This window comes from Dermacentor andersoni, chromosome 3, assembly GCF_023375885.2.
Source record: "Dermacentor andersoni chromosome 3, qqDerAnde1_hic_scaffold, whole genome shotgun sequence".
NCBI lineage: Eukaryota > Metazoa > Arthropoda > Arachnida > Ixodida > Ixodidae > Dermacentor > Dermacentor andersoni.
The window spans coordinates 19,114,507-19,138,116 of record NC_092816.1 but is presented as its reverse complement, the minus strand read 5'-3'; the positions used below and the strand labels follow the sequence as shown (position 1 = coordinate 19,138,116).

Below are 23,610 nucleotides of genomic sequence, written 5' to 3'. Positions count from 1 at the left end.
TGTCACCAATCAAGCTCGAACGCCCACTGGTACAGCGTCATCGCTCCTCTTATACTGTTCGCATGGAGGCGTATAGGCCATGTTTTTTCCGAGAATGAATTACCATTTCGCTCACCCGGGCTATGCGCTACGATCCGACTGAACCGGGGGTCTTTATTCCCTTTTGTTTGCCCAGGCGGTCATGCACAACAGGTTCATTTTAAAGAGATGAATAGGCTGTGAGCTAATTTGGGCCACGGAAACTTCGCTAACTTTCTCTAGAAAACCGTGGATTGCCTGGACGCGTCCCCATATTTCAGGTTACGTCGCTGTTCGAGCGCACGTCAAGCGCGAATGTACCGGCGTCGCGCTTTGCTGAGCTTCCTGCGTCTAGACGACGATTACTCCTTGCTCCGTAGGCATATCGCGTTGTCCCCACCACGGACACTCATGCCAGCGAACATCATGGAGGACGATGGATCACTGTCATGCGCATACGAAATTGTCGCAATGGAAACTTCCGCTGGTATCTAAAAGCGCTTAAAAAGAAAGACAAAAAGAAAGAGGAAATTCTTTCGGGTCTCCCCGAGCTGGCGCCAGTGGTTTGCGCCTCGTTCGAAACGAACCGGTGCGCACTATTTATAAAGCTAGTCAAAGGAGGGGCAGAGAAAAGGCACAAGGTCTGGCCGTGTATTCGATTCCTTTTCTACCCCGGGAAAGAGCGCAGCGCGCGCATTCGTTGGCCCGAAAATACGTCAGCCGCGCAGTACTGCAGCAAGATGAAAGTGCCAGGTAGTGTAGCACATAGGGGCCGCACAAGGCGGACGCCTTTTTCCGGGATCTCGCGGCGCACTCGCGGTCTCACACAGAGGCCCGACGCGCGCGCAAATTCACCAAAGCCTGTCTCGGCCAGGAAATCCGCGCCGAGTGCTTCAGAGCGCGTTCTTCGCCGTTTGGGACGTCGTTCATTAGCGGAGACAAATTGAGGCAGCTGCGCTCGCGGGCGCCGTCAGCGTGGATTTCTTGGCAGCGGTGCCGCCGCATCGCCAAATTAAACGTCTCGGCCGCGCCTCTCGGATAACGGCCGAGCGGGGCAAGCGGCACCTTCCGGGATTCGACTGGGCCAAGTTTGGCTCCATTGGGAGGCGGCGGAGGAACAACGCTCGAAGCCACCTTCAGGTGTCACGTCGCTCGCACCTTTGTCTCGGGAACAGGCGGCTGCAATGAAGTAGCGCGGCCCCGAACGCCTCGGCTTCAAGCGGTAGCGCTCGCTCCCTGCCGTGCTTAGGAGCTCCAGACTTGCACTTTAGAGCGCACAGTGAGGCGATAATTGCGACCAGGTGAGGCACACGATTGGCGCGCATGTGACATCCGGATTGAGTTGTCGTTAAATGTTCCTTCGTGACCGAATTGGAACTTTACTTAGTATTAACCTAACATAAAAATTATAACTTTAACTTATAGAGCTCTTAGTACATGCGTGTCTTCGAGTAGGTGAGCAGGACAGATAGACACTCCAAGTTTTTATGTATATGTATCTATACTTGTTTTATCTGTACGTGTCGTAAAACAACAACAGCAATGTTTTGGCTAAGTAGGAACAGGCCATAATAACTCTCCGTAAATAGTTTAGCAACTCAGAGCAACGGACTCCCCTGTATCGATAAACAAAGGGCAGTATGTCGGCTCCTACTCCCTTCACGTTATTGCCTTTCTTTTTCTGCTCAGCACGCGAGCAGCGAGGAGAAGCCAATGACGCGCGAACCGCGTAACGGTGGTTGTGGCTTCTGCCCGAACGCGATAGCGAGCAACCGCAGGAGTCTCGCGCGCGACTGCCTTCAGTAAACGACGCACAAAGAGTCAGAGAAAGCAACGCGGCTATAGGTCGGTAGTAGGAAGCGGTGTTTGGAACGCGGAACCGATGCTCTGCGGGCGCAGTCATTTGTAGCCATCACCGGTCGCGCCGGTACGGGGCCCGGAATCACTTCCCAGCGTGTGCGACACTTGTCCACGTAGTGGCCACTTGGCCTTCCCGGGGTCTCCAGTACTCTCCATCACTTCCTTGGCTTTTTTGGTTTCTCTCTTTCCTGTCGGTGATTCTTTCTTAGAAGATTCTTCTCCCTTTTTTTATCTCTCTCTCTCTTTCTTCCTCTGCTTATGGACCTCTATACGGAGTACATTGAGCGTTATCGAATCGCCGGAAATGTAGACACAACCCCCCCCTTCATTGCCTCGTCGCATAAGCTGTGAACGGCGATCGACCCGCTCGGCAACCACCCGACGCCCCTTTCGTTTTCTGTCCCCTTCCACGCGCTCGGAGAAGAAAAAGATCAACAAGCGCAGCAACGGCGTTTACCGACTGGACGTCGCCGGTGTACTGGATCGCCCGGCCGAGCGTGAGGCATGCACAATAAAGGGGATGATTCAACCGCGACAAGCAGGTTGGTGGGTTTTGCGGGAAGTGGCTCTTACGCCTTACTCAACAGCTGGGAGCCAATAAATTGCCGCGCTAGAAGCGAACAAAAACACGCCGCTGAGAGCGATGGAAAAAGGAAGAAAGAAAGTTGGCGCATCCACGTCGGGTCCGTGACGGAAATGCTTGGTGGGATAGGGAGGAGAGAGTGTCCCCGTCGGGTCCAGTAAATAATCGGGATAAGGCGCCAGAAGCAACCTTGTAAGAGCGGGGAGAGTGCAAACGAAAACAACGTGCCGCGAAAAATATAGACTCTCCGGGGCGGGCAGTCGAGCGAGTGAGTGCGCGGGCGTTCAAGGCGATAGATGTCGTACGTTTCCTATATAACCGCACCTCTCTCCCCTCCACGCATCCGCGTTCTTGGTACTGTGCGGGTTTTTTTGTTGGCCGTTACGCACTTCGTATACTGGGCTCTACAGCCGTGCTGGTCGTTCGAACCTCGGGCGTTGAAGGCACAGCGGCTTCCTGCTCGAGCTTCGTCGTTCTTTTTCTTTTTTGTTTCTTTTTATTTCGATCTCTCCCGTATACTCGCGAGTCGTGGTTTGTCGTCGGGTGTCTCTTGAGTGACGCTCCCGACGGAGCGTTGAACCGGAAGGTCCAAAGAGCACCCTCGCAGCCGTTGGAAGAAAGAAATGCGAAGCGCGTTGTCGACGCTAACGCTGCAGCCGGGGAGATTTCTGGAAATTTATAGCCGCCGCATCGGAGAGAACGCTGAAAGTGAAAGCGAAGCGGAGAGAGTTGAAGCCACGAGCAGGGGCAGCGCGTCAGCAGTTGCGTGCAGTGGAGGAATCTCACTTCGTTTCTGCCTCGTTTGGGTTGCGCCACGTGCGCGTCGCGGGAGATCGGGACGGCGGAGACGAGCGAATGAGGGGCTGACCTACGGGTACACTTAAGAAGGTGTAGTTTCAGCTCTTTATTCTGTCCACAGAAAGGCTGATAAAAATAACGACGGGGTTAGAAGACAATACGATTACTACGAGCTCTAGGGCTCTAGGCTCGCTGATTCTGTGCTTCGTTTACGACGGTGTCTATTGTCTGAACGTCTACATCATGCCTTGGCGTTGTGGTGCCGCGCATGAAAAGCTTTTCTATCTCGTGGATATATCTGGGACAGGAAAGTTAGAAACCCTTCATTTCGAAACAAATACGTCTGAATAATACATGTCTAGAGGCTCGTTACCATCTCTGAGTTTCACACATCACATGCGAAAGCACTAAGCAGCTAAATGTTGCGTTTCGCGTCTGTCTGTTTACTCCTGACTGCTGGCTTCGAGAGAACGACAGCAGCCTCTGAGATACGCCATGCACCAGAGATGACATTGCTTACCCGATAATCAGATGTGACCTTGTTGTCCTAATTGCGCTGACGCGAACACGCTCCTCGATCTGTCCCTACCAGGTTCCACAGTACTGCAGGCAAAGCGGCGAGGAGATGTCTTTTCCGCCCGAGACATCGGTCACGGGAGCAGTGGTCCGCATGCACTGTACAAGGCGGCTGCGTGGGGTGTTCCGAGGAGCGTCGCGATCGCTCTGTCTTTGCTGCCTTCGGAAACCCCACACTCCTCTGAGTTCGTTCGCTTCTGTCGCATCGGTGCAGATCTGATCAGTTTGATTTCCAGGGTTCTATACACTGAACAAAATTTTATGTTTTTAAGCACAAACGCTTCATCTTTAACTCGAAACAGATCGTTGTGTAATGTTGCGCCATACGGCAAACGTTGTGCAAATAGAGGCCTGGCCAAGATGATGTAAGAATTATATTCCAGTGTTCTTCTTTTTCTCACTTCGTAGTGGCCCGTGCGGTGCGTCGCCCACGCAATCACTGGAATGGTCGCAAACGGCGTACTATCAGAAAGGAATAGGATAGAGTGAAAGGAATCCGTACATTACATCGGCCCTATGCCCGTTACTACTGCTCTCTAAATTGTTTAGGAATTATGTGAGACTGCAGGGGCCGTATAACGTAAAAGTATTCTATTCTGTTTCTATTCAAATCTTCTTGCGTCAAAAAACTACGTAACCGCCGACGCAATCATCGGGTTCACCCGCAAAGTTCTTTGAATAGCCTAATCAAACGCTCTTCTCGTTTGTAGGACGTCACTTTTACTTGCTTTGACACGAAATAGCATTACCTACCTCAACAGGTTTTTCTTCTCTAAGATGCGAGAAGAGCGCAGAAACGACACTGAAAGTAGAAGACCGCATGAAGAGGTGCGGTATCAGCGTCTGCGATTGGTCCGCTTCCCCTTGCTCAGCTTGCGGTGGCTGGTCGAAAATGGCGGTGGCACGCAACGCAGCGTTAAAATTTCCTCCTAGAACGGATCCTCAGAGAAGAATAGTTGCTATAGCGATCTCTTATATGCACCGAAAGGGCTCGATAACGTTGTACTGCAACGCAAATTATTTTTACTATAAGCAGAGAAATCCATTCTTCTCGGCAATGACGATCAAGTAGCCAGTGCCAGAGCGATTTGTTGGCATCCATCCTTTATTCCTTTCGGAACGAGAAGGTCTCCGGCTACTCCGAAAAAATATTCAGTTTTGTTCGGCATAATGGTGCATCTTTAATGCGTACACGTCACCTTCACGTGGCGAGTTTTCGATGCCTTGTGACGTTGCCTGACAGGCAGACGGAGTGAGCGCTGCTCGAAATATTTTGACCAATATGTGAGAGCTACTGGCGAAAAAAAAGCGCAAAACCGGAAATACATATTTTTTTCTTTTCTTCGGCCTAGTCGTGCATAATCGGCGTGTACACTTGATATCCGATGGAGAGTTTTCGCGGTTTTGGTGACGTCGCGTAACAGACAGGCGAAGTCAGACAGGCCCCGAAAAATTTTTGACCAATCGTGCGGTTCTAGTGGCAGAAACGAAATAGAAGCAGATTGGAGGTGTTTCTCGTTCAAGCGCTCCAGTACATCCTGCCGAGCTATCGGAGCAAGAGTAATAAATTCCTACCTCCAATTTAGTTTATATAACTCACGCTTCTTTTGCCCGGTTTCTCGACTTTATTTGATTCAAAACCGGCCCCCTTTCTTTCCAATCACGAGCGCATCGACCACATAAAGCGAATTTAAATGTAACGGAAGCGCTTACAAGGTGCGAATGAGAATTTGCGTTCCACAATGATCTAGCTCCGCCTTGTTCGATAACCCGCTCCTATTCAGGAAGCTCACCCGTGCTCACCCACACGCTTTCCGATAGTGCGCGAGCCGCCATCTTTTTTTTTTTCTCTCTCTTCATTCCCGGCTCGCTCGACGTCTCGTATCTGGCGGGGCGTGCAAAACCAGACGCGCGTGTCTCGCTTCCTGCAGCGGCGTCGCGCGGCGTGGGACTTGGCGCACCGCTTCCGTTGTGGACGGGAGGTCGAGGTGGGAGGACGAAGAAAGGGCCTCGGGGCTGCCACGGCGCCGATGTGTGCCCGCACGCACAAGCGCGCGCGAATGCCTGCCTCGGACAATTACAAACGCCACCGTGTGTGCGCGCCGACCAAACAAGCAGCAAAGAAAAGCGGGGGTGCGAGGTCGGTCTCGCTCGGAGGCTCCCGGAATAAGAGAGAAATAAGGACCGACAAAAGTAAAGGCAAACGAGATAAGCACACTTGCAAACCGTTTTATTGCAACCCCTCTCCTTTGCTAACTTCCTCACTCGCGTTCCGTCGTTGCGTCGTCTGTGTGAGGTGTACGTCTTCTTAAAAGAAGTGCGTCCTGAACAGACCACGGAGAAAAAAAAGAAGAAATAAAAAGCCAATGTAGAAGTCGGGAAGGTCGAAATTAAGCGAAAATGTTGGGAATTTCCGCTCGAAGAGGCCTTAAATACTGCATATCGCGATACGAAAGCGCGAGAACTACCAGGGAGCGTCTGAGAGAAAGGGAAAAAGAAAGGACGGTACTCGTACACCGAAACGCGCGTGCACGTCCGCGCTTACGAAGAAAGAAAAAAAAAACGGAATAAGCGAATTCAGGACACCGGGCAAATACTTCGCAAGCCCGCTATACGAACGGTAAGATGGGATTCAAAAGGAAACGGTTTGTATTCGACTCGTTTCCTTGTCGCGGAAGGCAGGCAAGCCTTGCACACAGTAGAGGGAGGGGGTCGCACGAGAATGAGAAGAGACCGCAATCGAGGTGTGTGCCTTGAGGGAGGGGGGGGGGGGTCAGTGGGGAAGAGAGGGGGGGCGTACGCTCAACACCACTCTCTGTGTGATCGTTCGTTCGCGTCTTCTGCGCACCAGAAAAACAGAACAAGGAGGCGGAGAAGAGCATACGAAACGCCACCTAGCGAAACGAACGTTTTGTCACCTCGCTCTCGACAATGGTTCCATCAGCTTTCTCCCCCCCCCTTTCCATCTTTGAGGCGCTCTCGCTTTCATAGGCAAATTTTCTCTGAATGTCATCGCCGTGATCGAGGTGGCGAGATTCCCTTGAATTATTTAACTCGCTTCCCCCGGCGGTTCCGGCCTTTGGTTATGCCGCTATAGGCAATGTTCCCTTTCTGCTTCTCTCTTCTATGCCCTTAACCTTTCGTTCATGCTCCTTTTAAAGACCCCTCCTGCCGTGAGCTTCGCCTTACGTTCTTTCTGTTTTTCTTTCTTCTCGCTCACTGAACCCTTTTTCAGGAAATAGAAGCAAGGCGCGCGACGAACGCGCACAATTTTTGCCAGACGTTGGCAGCCGGGTCGAAAATTATTCCGAATCAGTGCGGCGACCGCCGGTGCAGTTGTGGAGTGCGTGCGGTGAACATCGTCGCAGAACGTCGCGTCGCGATGAGACTTTTCGATAACAAAGCGCGCCGCCTTTGGCTTCGCGCTGCACGGTGGCTTGCTGCGCGGCGAAACGGAAAGGACGTGGCTTGTCGGTGGCGGGAGTGAAAAAATATAAAGGTCGCGAGAGCGAGGAATTCTCGCCCGGCATAATCGCTCGCGGGCGCAAGACTTTTTCGGGTTCGGGACGCGAAAGGAAGGCTGAAGAGGGGAGCAGAAAAATATATGTATGTATATCGGTGGCGACACGGCAAGGTGGAAAGTTGAACGAAATGTAAGCTAAAAAGGGAGAACAAGCGCGGGGCGCTGGTGTTGGTGCCACTGGCGCGGTGCACCGGGGTCTGGGTGCCAGGCACAAAGGGCTCAGTCGGCCATCACGTCATTAACGAGTGCGCGATGTGGAAAATATGGCGCCCGCTTCGGTCTGGTTTCTTTCCTTTAAATGCCCGATCCACTTCTGTAACAGCGGTAAAAAAGGAAAAGCGTTCGCGCCATCAGAATCGCAAGGAATCCCTGGCAAGTAGCGCGTTGAGTTCTGAGCGCGTGCTCGCACTCATCGACGCTCAGCGCAGGGAGCGGGTCGGTGCCTTCTCGAGAGCTTTCGTTTTCGTCGGGTTCTCTTGCGAATCGCCACGAACGTCTCTCGTGGATCTGTGAGCTTTGAGCTTCCGTTCATCTCGACCTTCGCAGTTACTCCGGAAATATAACCCGCCGCGGTGGCTTTGCGGCTGTGGCGTAGCGCTGCTAAGCCCGAGGTCGCGGGATCAAATCCCGGCCGCCGCGGCCGCATTTCGATGGGGACGAACTGCAGGAACTCCCGTGTTCCGTGCATTCCGGGTACGTTAAAAATCCCCTGGTGGTCCAAATTCATTCGGAGACCCACGCTACGGCCTGCCTCGTAATCAAATTGTGCTTTTGGCACGTAACCACCCCCTCCCCGAATTCCGGAAATATAGAACAAATGCAGCAAAAGCAAGCGTCAGCGATATATGTGAAGATGGCTTAGCGGTTGTGGTGTCGATGCTGTACGGACGAACGCGCGGTCGTGGGCTCGACGGCCGATGGCGGTGAAGCACGAAGCGTCCGTGAACTGAAATTTCGATGCAGGTTAAAATGTAGTGGGCAGTCCAAACTTTACTGGCCTTCCGCCGCTCCTGTTCCTTTCCATTTATGACGCCATACATAGTGTGTCCTAGCTAACGTTAGCCAAGCTGTTCAAAGAAAAAGAAGACTTAAAGGCACGGTGCAAGATAAGATTTTAAGACTTAGGGTATTCGGCTGTCGGACCTCTGAAAACCGAACACCGTAGATTTTGTAATCGTATGTTGCGCATTCATTTTATGTCTTATTATTATTTTTTTAACTGCTTGGCTAACGTTAGCGTGGGACACAGTATATCAGCCCACGCTTAAATTTCGGATTTGAAAATGAAGAAATAAGTTACTGTGCTGATTTTATGACAATAAGGCCATCTGGGCCTCAATTCTCCAATCGTCTCTGAGCTTGTAATTTTCATTCTCCGAGCCTTTCGCAAAGTGTGCAAATAATCTAGGAGACACGGCTCTTGCTAAGTGTTCTGCAAGTGAATAAAATCTGAGGTTTGTGCTCGCAGGAGTTCGTGAACTTCATTCTCAGCGCATTGACCATTACCACTGAAGTAAAGCTCATCATTCTTCTGTTTCAAAGTAAAGCTTGCGGAGGCTTTGTGTACGCTCACTTATGCGTCAGCGTTCACATACAAGGCGGGTTATTTCATTGTGCATTCGACTTACCTCCGTGGCAGATACGAAGCTGAGATGAGCTGCTATAAAGAGAGAGAGGGGAAAGAAAAACCAAGCTCGTCGTATAGCTAAGGTCATTACACCTCTGGAATTTCTCCTCAGTGCCATTGTAGTCCTCCACGTGTGGGAGCCCGCGTGTTAGCGCATCCGATTCTTTCTTTGTACTCCGAGCTTTAGTGACTCTGCGCTCAGTGGCGACATGGTCCAGGCCGCTTTACCGGGCGGTGCTTCGCTTTCGTCGTTCGTCTCCTCGTTTTGTTCTTTTGTTTTGTCTTGCGCCGTTATCCCTCCTTACTGCTGGCCGTGCGTCGCTTGTCGCCGCCTGGGCAAGCTCGTGAAGCCGTTAGCCGGCGCGGCAGCGGCCTTAATTTTCTGCGCCGCTAATCTCAAAAAAGCGCAATAGCGCAGCGCGCGCGAGCCGGCCACACCATCCATCGCTTCATCTCGCTTGTCTTAGCGCCGCGCGAGCGCTGCGGAGTCAGCGAGTGGAAGGAGCCGCCGTTCGCTGTAACTGAACGCGGAGCCCGAGCGTCGGAATTTATTGCTCTCGGAACGACATCGCCACCAACGTGAGTTAGCTTTGTTTCTGGCTGCTGAAAAGAAAAACACTACGAAAGAGGTGCGGCAGAAAGAAGACGCAAATGCGCCACACCACACAAAGCTTGTAGCGGCCGGGTTCCTTTTCTTCTCGTTTTCAGCGGTGTTACGCAGCCGTAAACGTCCGACCAGGGACAGTAACTCACTCAGCGCGAAAGAATCTAGGCGCAAGAGCGAAATTATACGCGCGCCGAAGCCACGGACGGGAACTAACGAAAGGACGTTGAGTACGCAACTTCGCCTCTGCGGCGGCCACGAGTGCGTTGCGCACATATAGAAAGACCACGGCTGGGAAAAAAAGGAAGAAAAAAAATCGCGGCTCAAAGGAAGCGTGCGACTGACCGCCGGTTGTTGGAACGCAACGCCGAAGCCGCAGCGGCGTGTGAAAATGGGGGCGAAGAATGGAGCGCGGATAGCGCTTCCGCCGGGCGAACGCACCCATGAGCTTGTGGCATAACCGCACGCGTGGTTGTCCCGAGCACTGCCCTTAAATGTCCCATTCCCCGATTTAGTTTCGGTTTATTGTTTTTCGCGCGAACCTCTGTGGCAGGTCTTCCGAAAGGCATTTGCTCATGACGGCGCGCGCGGTCCTGCGTTCCTTTGTACTGCTCTCATAGCCTGTTGAATTGCTGAGCACATACAGCAGATATACTGTGCTTCACCTCTACAAAAGTGCGCCGCGTGGTGAAAGCAATCTCTAGGTTTAGCCAGCGAAAGAACAGAAATGATCGGTGGCCTAGTTATCCAATCGTCAGCTACCTTGATCTCCCAGCGCCTGGGACACGAAGCGGTCCTGTGTGCGAGCAGGTTATCGAATAAGGCCTTCGAACGGCGTGCAACGGCTCTGTGTAGCTTCTGCAACGACGCATTTCTTTTAATGCGCGAGCATTTTTAACCTTACCCAATGAGAAAACCGTGAGTCACGCAAGACAAAAATGTGGGCCGATCCCGGAGCTAGTGAAATACCTGGCCGGCCCACGGCGTAGGTGATACAGGCTTCAAGCACTGAGCAAAGTGAAGTGAAAGGTGCATACACTCCTTGGAATTTAGCATACAATATAGATAGGGTCCGCAGCAGCGAGTGGCTTTACCTTCGTGCTGCCTGTCGCTTCCACGCGAATGAAGCGGCGAAAATACAGCGTTCTCAAATCTCTCAGCACACGCCCCTTTTCGATATCGCTTTCAATATAGCTGAACACTACAAAAACATCAAGGAAAACCGCACTATTTTGCCCCAACCTCATCCTTCACTCAACACGGAACAAGCACATGTCCTTCGCAAAGTTCAACGAACGCTCTTCTCACGCCACTAATGATCTACAACTTCGGTTGGCGTAGCGCAGCTCACTGCCCCAACTGTCCGGAGATAAGGGCAGATACAAAACAGATTCTGTACTCATGTAACACTGCCATTACCTCTCCTTATTTTCCTTACCCTTCCCCTCCTTCCTGCAGTGCTTGGCTTCACTCGGACTCGGCGGATCAACAACGGGCCTTGGCGGAGCAAGCGCTCTTCTTTACTGGGCCTTAGTGTTGGCCATAAATAAAGTTTTTTTCCTCCTCCTCCTCAATAGATCGGCCCACATGTCTCACTTCAACGCGAAACGGCGAGAACACAGCGCGCGAAGCCATCAGCTGTCGGCATTCTCTGTCTGCATCGCAGATTGCGTTCAAGCTGTGGTCCGCGCGGCGCATAATGATTCGATGCGGATGGATAAGGCGCTAAAGAGCGACACCAGCTTATAATAACCGGAAGGTCATCAGTGCACCTGGCGCCGCCACCTGCGCTAGTTTGCTGCCTCATCAATTCACCTTGCGCCGCCGTCCACAACAGTTCGTGTTGCCGCATCGCTGTCGTTTATACTAGTCGTATCAAGTTTCATAACATTGATAATCACACCAGGTTGCGTGGAGATGAACAAGTGGTACAATGCTTACGCCTACTTAGATAACTACCAGATGAGATTATGCGTGTTTTTTTTTTTTGTCTCTAGCGTTTCTTTAAAGGAGAGAGGCGAGGCATAATGCTCCGAGGTATCACCCTTAGATTGTGCGTCACAACCGCAACAATATACTATGTGTTTGTTCTTCGACAGGAAATACAGCTTGTCCTGTTGGATTTCACCCACGCGTTAGAAACTCTGCGCTTTGCATGCGTCTCGCAGCTCATAACACTACTACTCGCCAAGGTCCTGACAGCAGCTTTGAGGCCAACTTATCTCACCTTGGCTCCTTACCCGGTTCGCCGAACGCTTGAACATACCAAATGCCTCTTACGTTTCTTTTCGTCCTTCATCTTTTCTTTTATTTATTGTTCCCCACGTCTCGCCGTCGCATCTTCGGCGGCCATAGGCGAGGCGGCATGTCTCTGCAAATGTGGCTGGAATTCCGAACCATCTCTGCGTACTGCGGACTGGTTTTGCCACTACGCGTGATCATCGTGTCTTTATTGTTTCCCGCTGCCGCCTATCCGGTGGTGCGGGCGTTGCCTGTTCTTTGCACAAAGCGTGGGCGATTATAGGGCAATGGCCCGTTTGCCTAATTGCGACGCCGTAGAAACACGCCGCGTCGCTCGAAAGGAGAGAAGGAAGCGATTCGTCCCGTTATGTGGGTGCGAGGAGCGGCGAATCACGAAGACCCACTCTTCATTTGGTGTTTCTGGCACAGCCAGACCTTTGCGCCTTCCATTCGCACCAGCACTATCTATCTATCTATCTATCTATCTATCTATCTATCTATCTATCTATCTATCTATCTATCTATCTATCTATCTATCTATCTATCTATCTATCTATCTATCTATCTATCTATCTATCTATCTATCTATCTATCTATCTATCTATCTATCTATCTATCTATCTATCTATCTATCTATCTATCTATCTATCTATCTATCTATCTATCTATCTATCTATCTATCTATCTATCTATCTATCTATCTATCTATCTATCTATCTATCTATCTATCTATCTATCTATCTATCTATCTATCTATCTATCTGTCTGTCTGTCTGTCTGTCTGTCTGTCTGTCTGTCTGTCTGTCTGTCTGTCTGTCTGTCTGTCTGTCTGTCTGTCTGTCTGTCTCACTAACTAACTAAGTAACTAACTAACTAACTAACTAACTAACTGCAAGTTAAAAGAGTTTTTATGATACAGGTTACAGCGTTTTCCTTCCCTCAAAACAATCCTGAGAAAAGTACGACTTGGGCTATATTTTGTAAGCATTATTTTCATCCCATTGTATTAATTTGTTGTCACCAGTTCCGAATGAGTGGAACGTCCCAGCAATAGTGGGAGTGTAGCTTCGAGTGGAATAATGACTAAGGGTGAAAGGAAAAAAATACATTAAGAAGCGTTACGACTGTGGCTTCCCCTGTGGATTTATTTCATAGAGATGTAATTAAGGAGACATTGAATAACTCAAGAAGGATCGCATATCTTTTTAAAAGTTCTTATCCGCTTGCACAATAGTATTTAAAGCGGGGAAGTTTTTAGCGCTTCGCGCCTCTAATTCTTAGAGCTGACCCTAACTTTTCCTGACACGAAGGCGTCCTGACACGAAGGAGTAAGTGGTTGTCCATTCGCGCTATTGTGCCTCCGCCGTCAGATCACGTGTTATCCTACCACCTACACATGGCACTCGCACAGCGCTAACTTGCATCGGCACCCAACTAAGTTTTATCCCAGAGGCTGGGTGCTCCCCCTTCGCTAGCGCCTGGGAGCACACTTCGTCGGACAATTTGCTACCGAAATTATCTCGGGGTCTCAATCTCGGGCGCATTCCTAATCAAGCAATGGCCAACTGTGCTAAAGCACGGCCGTCCAAGAAGAAGGGGCTGGTCCGTCGGTGCTATGGTGTCGGCTCTCGAAGAAACAAAGGGAGGCGCTGTGCACTCACTTGTCTGAAGCTGTCCGAGTGGCCGCTTGTGTGGGGCTGCCGAGCAGACAACTTTTTAGATTACCGCGCCGGAGCCCCTCTGCTTTGAGTCGAGGATGCACGGCGCAGCTGCATACGCCTAGCGAGGCTCTCCCCAACCTTTTGTGTTCGTGAGCGGATGCCCGGGTGGACTTTGCGAGCGGTTGGAGACGACCTCAAAACCTTCTCCACTGGGCTCGGTAAACGCTGCTTCTGAAATCACAACTCCGAGGAGAGGTCTGTAACAAGGAGTACGAAGGGTGGCTCGGACGTTTTGTGCGAGATATTTGCACAGTGCGCCCGAACAGGACGGCGCACTTGAGAAAAAGCGGTGGGCATTCACTTCAGTTCTCTTCGCGAGATTCATTAAAATTGCGCGCGATTGTGGAGCGCCGCGTCAGAAGCGGTCATGACACAACTGCGCATGCGCCTCTCACGGAGCGTTATAGTTGGCCGGCACGGCACGACTCGTGCGTTGTGGCTCTTTCCGCCGGCACCCCTGTTTGTTGTCGGGGCAATTTCTGGCTGTAGTGCAAATCCTCAAAGAAATCTTCAAGAAAGGCTAGTCCGGCCGCACTAACACGAGCCTATGTTTACGAGAATATTCTTACGGTAGAAATGTTCGTAAGACCACGCAACAGACAGCGATGGCATTTGACGTACACTGCTGTGTAGCTAAGCCGGTCGCCCAATGTCAAACATCACTATACGAACGAAAAGCTATGTGAATTCTGTCCCTGATGCGACGCAAGTCACGTCCCTTTAATATGTGTCTGAAGAGTATAAATTCGGAGAATGATACCATATACATGATACCATCTATGTTGCATGTTCACAACTTCCTTGTTTCCTCGTCATCCACATTACACCAACTTTTGATCTCGATGTTTCGTCCAAATTTTGAATTTTGAGAAGAAATCTCTCATAGGGAATCTTAGTCATTCGCTTGCGCATTATTAGTTTTTGCTATAGAAAGCTGAGTACTTACGCAGCAGAGTACGTCAACACTTCTTTCTTTAAAGCTTTATTTTTTTTTAACCCGCCATGGTTGCTTAGTGCCTATGGTGTCTGGCTGCTAAGTACGAGGTCGCGGCTTGAAATCCTGGCCACGGCGGCCGCATTTCGATGGGGGCGAAATGCGAAAACACCTGTGTAATTAGATTTAGGTGCACATTAAATGTTCCCAGGTGGTCCAAATCTGTGGTGTGCCCCACTACGGCGTGCCTCATAATCAGATCGTGGTTTTGGCACTAAAAAACCCCATAATTTAGTTTTTTTAAGTATTTTTCTCCTATGAAATCTTGGAAATCTCTTGTAGGAGATATAAAGAAAGCACACAAAATATAATAATTTTCTTCGTGGTTATGTAATGAGTGATACAGTGTTCATTCTTTTGACGTTTTCCCGCACATGATCAAAGCTTCGGTTGAGTCGATATTCATGCCATGTCTCGCCAACTGGAATACAAATTTATTTTTGTCTTGGCGACTGTTTTATCAGAAGTAAAAGGTGAATGTATGTTGAGTAGCTTGCACTAACAGCATTTCTGGCGTATGAGTGTCGTATGTTCTTTACATTGTAATTACTTTATATATACTCTATATATTCTCTATATGTATTCACGAGGCACGTGAAGAGCTCTAACTCTATGAACGTTACCAAACCGGTTTTCGAATCTGAACAACGGCTCGAAATGCATATTTGAAATATCCAGATTGGTGTAAAGGCTCGTAATAGTTTATATTGAGGTGAATTAAACCAGCTCAGAGTCCACTATGGAATGCTTTTCAGAGCATTTCGAAACGATATTATTATGTCGATATGCTCAATTAACAGTTGAGAGTGACATATCGTTCTTGAACACTCTGCGCGCATTCTTCTTTTCTAAACTTTATTCGCATTTGCCGTAACTGAGTAAGTCAGGCCAGTGGATCATCAAACCGTCGTGGTAGCGACTTAAGGAGGTCCAAGAACAGTTTAGTACGACTTCCGTGCTTGTTCTTCGCGTTTGTTTACATTTAACAAGTGTACAACGCCTTCACACTGCAAAAAACCAGCGAGGTGGCATTCAGCTGGTTCTCGAGATTAAGCTGTCATTCCGGCCGGTCAGGGCGCTTAGCAGAGCAGTGAGTACAAACATCGTAACGAGCTCTCCCAGGAGCTACGAAACGAGGCGACGCGGGACACTCAAGCGCCGAGCTCTCTCTCTCTCCCCTCGTACTTCCTCCTCTCGCTGAGCTCGCGAAAACTGTAGTTGATCACCGCGGCACTCAGTCTGTCGCAGCGCTTTGATCGGGGCCAGAAAGGGACGTAAGGTTATCAGTGGACTCCGTTTAGGTATCCCAGCGTAGCGTTTAGCCGCCTATCAGAGGCAAGTGGACGAAACTGGCAGGCTGCCGGCGAGTCTCCCCCCTCCGCTTGCGGCAGCCAAAGAACGCGCTTCCCTCGGGAAAGAGCGCCAGCTATCGGCCCCGGATCAGCTGTCTCAGCGAAGTGCCTGGCGCACAGGGAACGAGCCTTGTTCCGTCTCCCCCAGCGCCGCGTGTCTACCGGTCAGGAAGGGCTGAGCGATGGCCCGATACCGTGCGAGCCGGGCTACGGGCGCGAGCTCCTGCCAAAGCGCCGCTCGGTGCGCGGAGACTGATGGCGCAAAGGCGGAGCACGTCGACGATTGTCGCTGCTGATCTGGACTCTGCCCGCTTGTCTTGATTTCCTTCCGAATGAGACAAATGAAAGTGCTCAGCGAGGCTTTAAATACGGCGTCTCGAGGCACCGTCGACTGTTGTATACCGCGCGCGCAATTTTCTGCTTTGCTGCTCCGGTGCTTTAGTTCCGTTTCGCTCGAGGTTCGGATGCGTTCTCCGCCAGAAGATTCCGGAGGAGGCGAGCTGGCGGTTGCGAGAGGCATTGTGCTGTGCTACGACGTCTGTTCTCTCGGTTCTCACGGCACTTTTGTCTCTTTGTTTGTTTATGTTTGCTTTGGTTACCATCTACATCTTAATGCGTTCACTAGCGCTCCGTTCCTTCCATACGCCCTTTATGATATCTCGTTCCTCTAGTGGCACGAGGTCGATTCGGTACCTGCTATTTTTGTTGCACAGTTTAAAGAAGGGTCCCGAGACGAAAGTTCGTCTCCTGATTACGTCACCTTACAAATCTGCCTCAAACGGCGACGGTCGGTCGTAAGCGCAAAGCAATAACCACTTTCAGGTATGGGAGAGCACCCATCCTCCGGTTTACTGATTGATAATCAGTAACCAGAGTAACCGGAGCGCTTTCTTAAAAACGTCGCAGCATAACATTCTTATCTATTGTGAATGACGCAAACCGTATGAGGGGCCTTTCAATGGGTGCATTTTTGTACTCCCTCCCACAAGTTGCACAATGAAACCTGCGGCCAGCACAATATACCCTTCGCACGGTAAAAATCGGACAAAATGCGAGTTTCTCCCGAGAGAAACCTTACGGATTGCAGCCGAGTCCGGAGTGACTACCGCTCTCATTTCTGCGACGGAGGCTCTGCGCGCACCGCACCGCCCCGAAAATTATTGGTAGCCGTATTTATTTTTTCTTGCAAAGTCTGCTGGCGAGAAAAACAGGAGGAGGAGGAGGACTTATGGAAGCAGGAGGTTGAAAGCCGAGTGAGATAGGGCGAGAGCAAACGGTTCGCCTTGGTTTCCATCGACCAGATAAATAATACGAGTCGCGAGCGTTCGCGAAGGAGGAGCATCGCTTTCGCCCCCTATAATGGACCCGCAATGCGTGGCGGAAAAAAAAGCTCCACCCCCCCCCCCCGTCCCTCGCTCAGCCCGCTATTTTCGTCGCAACACGCTCAGCCCAGCGATCTCCAGCATACAGACAGACGGTGCACGTGAGTCCGCTGCACTGGAATCACGCTCGAACGCTCGGCCGCCGCTCGCGCAAACGGCGCGCGCGCGGCTCAGCACGCGCCGTTTTGCGCTCCGTCGTCCTATTCCCCCTGTCTCGCAGATAAATAACGCTTAATAAATAACGCTTTGATTTATGTTATTTAGGCTCCCGCTTCTGCTGCTACTGCTGATGCCAGAGGAGAACTGTTCGGCGCGGGGGGAGGGGGGGGAGCATCGCGTGAAATATACGCGGCCTCCATCGGGGATTTTCGCCCGCCTCCGAGCTGTGCTGCGCCGTGACAAGAAGAATGGCGGTGGACGGGGCACAACGCCGCATCGGCTGCGCCAAGAGATGCGAACGCGATCTTTTCTCTCGCTCTCTCGCTCCGAGGCGGCAAAGTTGCGTTTCGCCGTAGAACGCGGGCGTTATGTGGTGAAGGCGCGCTCTTTGTTGTCCCGCGCCGGGTTTTCTAATGAGCGCAGCGATACGGGGGTAGCGCTGTCTCAAAGGTGACAGATGAAACGCCGCGAGAAAATTACCCTCCCGCGACTTGCGCAGACAGAAGAGGATATAGGCTGTGCCTCTTAGCTGTAATTTATGCATCGTCACAAGAGAAGAGTCAGAGGACGTTTATTCACAACGAAAAGCAAAGGTCGACCTGAGACAGGTTCCTCTGGTTAGCTGCACAGAGCTAACCAGATGTGGGGAGGAATAGCAGGTGTGATAGGGGACGATGAAAACAAGCACTTATGCGAAAATAGACGAAGGTTTAATTGAAAAGCTTAAATACACCTTCCAGTGCACGCTCCCGGTTAGGTAAAAAGCGAAGTAAAACCGGAATGACTCGTAATATAGACATGAGAATCGCGCGAAAGATCCAATATAACTAAGGTATTCGGGCGGCAGTCGCATCTGCAGACTTTCTAAAGAAACCGTTACTTTGCGGCATTCGTGCATAGAGGAGCCAAACTCGGGCTTGGCTTTGTGTCGTGTTAAGGGGACGGGGTTTTGTGAACCTTCAACAACGTCTTCTTAAAGCTCGAACTAGGTTGACCAACGGAGAGCGTTCGGCAGGGAAGACGAAGTGATGTAATAGGAAATAAGTTTAATGTATCGTTACGAGGGAGCGGTGCGCTCCCAGGCAGTACAGTACAAAAACACTGAGAGTGCGTGCACCTCCACGCAAGGGCAGAGAAGATGCGACCACACGTGGCGGCTCGCTGGCTTTCTTATGCCCTTCACCATCTGGGCATCCTCATTCACTGCTGTTCCATGGTAGAGGGACTTGTCAGGACACGTCGGGGCAACCCCCACAGAGGGACGCGGGAGGGAATCCACTCCTTGGCGTAGAGGGGTTGAGCGTAGCACACGTCGGGGCAAATCCCACAGAGGGACGCGGGAGGGAATCGACTCCTTGGCGTAAAGGGTTTGAGCGTAGCACACGTCGAGGCGACCACCACAAAGGGACGCGGGAGGGAATGCACTCTTTGGCGTAGAGGGGTTGAGCGTAGCACACGTCGGGGAATATCCCACAGAGGGACGCGGGAGGTAATCGACTCCTTGGCGTAGAGGGGTTGAGCGTAGGACACGTCGGGGCAACCCCTACAGAGGGACGCGGGAGGGAATCGACTCCTTGGCGTAAAGGGGTTGAGCGTAGCACATGTCAGGGCAACTCCCACAGAGGGACGCGGGAGGGAATCCACTCCTTGGCGTAGAGGGGTTGAGCGTAGCACATGTCGGGGCAACTCCTACAGAGGCACGCAGGAGGGAATCCACTCCTTTGCGTATACGGTTTGAGTGTAGGACACGTCGGCGCAACCCCTACAGGCGGGCACGGGAGGGAATCCACTCCTTGGCGTAGAGGGGTTGAGCATACGACACGTTGGAGCAACCCCCACAAAGGGCCACGGGAGGGAATCCACTCCTTGGCGTAGAGAGGTTCAGCGTCGTAAAGAGGGGAGTAGGATTTGCAGATTCCGCGCATAATATCGTTGCACACACCCACGGGCAAGTGTTTTCATGTTGACGAGCGTGAAGATCGTGCACGCCGTGTCCCAGGCGTTTGGCATGTGTTCCATTCATTGCCGCACAAAGTGAATCTTAACAGACTACTGCTTCATGCAGCTGAGGCTGATCACAAGAGACAATTTAAATTAATATTACTTTTGGGGGGTAACTTAGATCATGGCATCACAAAATTAGCGCATACGCCTGCGTAAATCGCACTCACAGTTCTTTATTTGGCCGATAGCTCTTGAGAAAGCACGGCCAAAAAACACTCAGCTATGGGAAGAAAATGAAGAATCGATCGCTATCACATAACCACTGCGTACTGCGCACCAGTTTCTATCGCTTCTCAGAGAACATTGCATCCGTAGAAATTTTACACCGAGAAGTTTTAGTAGTTGCTGTATCAATAACGAAAATCAATGTGCTACCACTCTGGTAACACACATTGAGATCAACAGTAGATTGGAAGCATCTCCTTTAATAAATCCTGGGTAGGCCACGAACTTTTGGCTCTGCTTCACATCATGAGAGCTTGGCGCGTTCTGTTACGCCTGCGGTCGAGCACACAGCCGATGTTAAAGTATGACTCTGCTGACTATCCGGATACGCGGGCATTTCGCGTACTGGTCGGTAATAGGCCCGCTTCATTGAGGAGCATGAGAAAGAAGAAGCAGAGAGGGTAAAAGACAGAGATTTAGCCAGTGTAAATCTGGCTAGCTACTTTGTTTGGGTTACAGGATAAAGAAATTGAAAGGTGATATATGGAGAGACGAAATAAAAATTTGAAGAAATTGAAAAAAAGGGAGACAAGGAAATAAAGCTGTACATAACGCGCAATTCTTAATGTTCCACTCCGCATGTCCTCAAGAAGCGTAGCAGCGCGTTCAAAGCCTTTTGCGTTGAGGTCTGTCCGGCCCAGTGTCCGAGGATTCTCTCCTTCGACCAAGTGTGACTGTATAGTCTATCTCGTGCACTGATCTTACTCCACGCATAGCTTCTCTGGTTGCTTCTGTGTGACGTGAACGGAGTCGTCTGCCTCGCAGGACGTCCGGTGCCTGGTGTCTCCGCTGCTGAGGCACTTCCAGGCCGAAGTGGATCGCCTGGGAGAGCGAAGCCTGGCTGCCGAGGCCGCCTTCCTGGCGCTCTACAAGAGGCTGCTGCGCGCCGTCTCCGCCGCCCACTCAGGTCAGCCTGCTCTTGCATATTTTCTCGCCGATGATGTGGAGAGCTACGATGTAAAGGTTATGCGCTGAGTGTGAAGTTGTGACGGTGTAAACCGTGAACCACGTCTTCGCCAATGCAGACCAATGTGGCCCTTATAAGTGTAACTCTCCGTAACCACACTTTGAGCACATTCAATCAGTTTTGCACGTCGCACAAGTGTTTATTCATTGACTGATTGATTTGAGTGCAAATTGAAATGTCGGCAACTAGCGTCGCCAGTCTTTGGGTAACGGGAAAGCAGTGAAATGCTGAATACTGTAGTTGGACGAAACGACCCCTTCAAATAATAAATGAGTTTCTCAAGGGGCTATGCAGCACTTAGGGTGCGCACAGTGTATATGCTCTAAGTACTATGTACTCCCCCTCAAAAAAACGAAACTGTTTTAATGCGTGTACAGCCCAACATAAGATTACGCAAAAGAACAGAGCCGTAGGGTGCGTGTGACTGGTGGGGCACATAGCGTTTACAGCTTCAAAGGGTTAATAAGATTAAAGGATCAAGTCAGAGGGAGGACAGCTGTCCTTACGCTCCCCTGGTTATCTCAAACTGCGAAGTATATATTTTGTAACAATAGGTCTGTTTGGTGCCCTTGATATTTGTGTCGTTGTGTCTAACGCCAATCAAACATTTTGCCGACTGACCAGCATTGTGAAAAATGGGTTGTTGTCTATTTCAGTTGACTCATTCAACCGTGAAACGGCAGTTCTGTTTTGACAGCGTCGCTAATAATTGAAAATTATCTGCATAAGCCGTGTTTGCTTTTTCGTCCGAGCACGGTTGCAGGTGGTTTCGTAAACATTGTTTTCGGGTGCTCGTTTTCAAAGGCAACGTTTCACGGGGTTCGCTTATCTTGGAGTCTCTCTAATTAATGGTACCACTGAGGCTTACCTGCCAGTTAATCGGTGGACGTAGTAAAAACAGCAGTAAGGCTGAATAATGTCGCCGTACAGTAAATCGTCGCAAAAGCGCCAAGCTAGCGTGAAAAAATAACCGCGTAGCAAAATGCCAGCGTGAGCATGGCGTAGAAAGATTTGAAGCGCAGGCGTTTGTGTCGTGTTGCCGTCGTGCACAAAGACAATGCGTTGTAAGGGCTGCGCAAGTGTCCAGTCCGACCCAGAATTTCCCTTCTTTCCTTCTTTCTTTCCTTTTTTTGATATTGCTTCTTCAGTGCAACGAGAAACGCATTTTGCCGCTATTCGAGGGGAAATTTTCGACCGGCGGTGCAACGACGATGTTCGCAGAGTGCTCGCCTTCGAAGGGCGCTCTTGCCCGCCGGTTGCACAGAGAACACGATGGGGCGACCGAGCCGCCCTCCCCTGTCGCCGAGAATCGTTCGAGCCGTCGCTTTGCTGGGCGCCTTCGGAAATGGACGCCCGATTGATGATCTCCCTGTTGTCCTCGGCCCTGCCGAAGAGGCTCGAAAGTTAAAAAAGAAAAGGACAACAAGAATATGCGACGAACTCGCGAGAGGTGTGCGCGATGGCTGCTCTGACACGCGAAGTTATAGCTCAAGTCCGGGGAGCAGAAGACGGCAGAGAGGGAGTGTTCGGGAGTGCGTCTTCAAGGCGTGCGTCCTGAACGCCGTGGCGTGTCTGGGCCTTCTTTCTCCGCAGCCGCCCACTTCGGCTTGCTGGTGCGTACTGCGATCAGGCGCGACGCTCCGCAGTGCGAAGGGCCGCGCATGGACGATGCATCGTTCCCGTGCCTTATGATGACATCGCAACCCCCCTCCCCGCATTCAAGGTATCCTTCGGGGTGCATCACAGCGAAGGCGGCATTCCAGATTGTAGATGGGACGCTCCAGATCGCCGCGGCCAAATAGAATCGCCTCTGCCGTCATGGCCATTTCTGGCTGTTGACCTTGGCGCAACTGCGCACCGAGCGCCCATCGGGGGCGGCCGCCTTCCCCCGCCTTTGATGCTCGACCGGCCTCGGCGGCGTCGTCCGCATCGACGGGCCGTTGGCACAACGAGTCGCCACCGCCGCTGTGCGTCTCGTTGGCGTTATTGAGACGAGGGTGCCCCTTCACTCGGCCCTCCCAATAGGCTTGGGGGGCGTGGCGATCGAAGCCAATGGCCCATTGTGAGGGACCCTTTCATACAGACAGCGTCCTGCAAGAGCTTCTCACGAAAACAAGGTGCCTGCGTAGTTCGAGAACTGCCGAATGCCGCCCACCGAGGAGATTGTCGATAAGGTCCCGCTCTTTATTCCTCTCATGATTGTTCACGATGGCTGACGTTGCTGCACCGTTTCCTCGCGATGACTATTTGAAGAGGCAGGAGCAGAAGAGTCCCAACAGATCTCAGGCAGGGGCCTAAATGCGTGCACCTCCGCTCTGCCTGCGCAACGAGCACGCGCGTGTGTGCGTGCGTATGTGCGTTCCTGTGCGCGCGTGCGCGCGTGTGCGTACGTGCGTCTGTGTGTGTGCGTTTGTGCGTTGTTTGTGGCGGTGTCTGGCGTACTGATTCACCTGCGTTTAACGTAAGACCGAGCTAGATCAGAAGTGACAAGCCCATTAACGCTGGGACCTAATACCAAGAATAGCAACGCTGGACCGTATAGAGCCCACAGAAATAGTTCGTGTGTACGTGCGTGTGTGTGTTTAGGTTTCTTTTTCTTCTTTTTTTCATCCTTCTTGCTCTCTCACCTATTGCATCCCCTTGCCCCTCCCCCAGTACAGGGTAGCCAACCGGAGATAATCTCTGGTTAACCTCCCTGTCTTTCCTTTGCCTTTCTCTCTCTCTCTCTCTCTGGACCGTATATCTATCGCGCTGATAAGCAAGTAGGCGATTCAGCTCGGCAGCTGCATGACGGTAACCAGGAAGGAAGCTTTTGGTAGTCCCGTAGCCGCTACTCTAACGCAAAGGGGGCCCAGCGTGAAAGCTGGCGAAAAGTATTCTACGAACTTCTTTCAAATGCAAAGGAAAAAATTCCTTAACAGGCAACATAACCATTACAGTTTGTTTGTATTTCACGTATCATTCACGAAACCACCT

The 23,610-nt window shown here is 51.2% G+C and overlaps 1 protein-coding gene across 1 annotated transcript in view; it reads left to right on the top strand.

The window, feature by feature from the left end:
- The window catches only part of LOC126520769 (protein CASP-like), a 281,047-nt gene that overhangs the window by 182,880 nt on the left and 74,557 nt on the right, over positions 1-23,610 (top strand). The window contains exon 3 of the mRNA XM_050169549.2: positions 20,433-20,574. Within this exon, the coding sequence (XP_050025506.2) occupies positions 20,433-20,574 (142 nt within the window). The remainder of the gene's footprint in view (positions 1-20,432; positions 20,575-23,610) is intronic.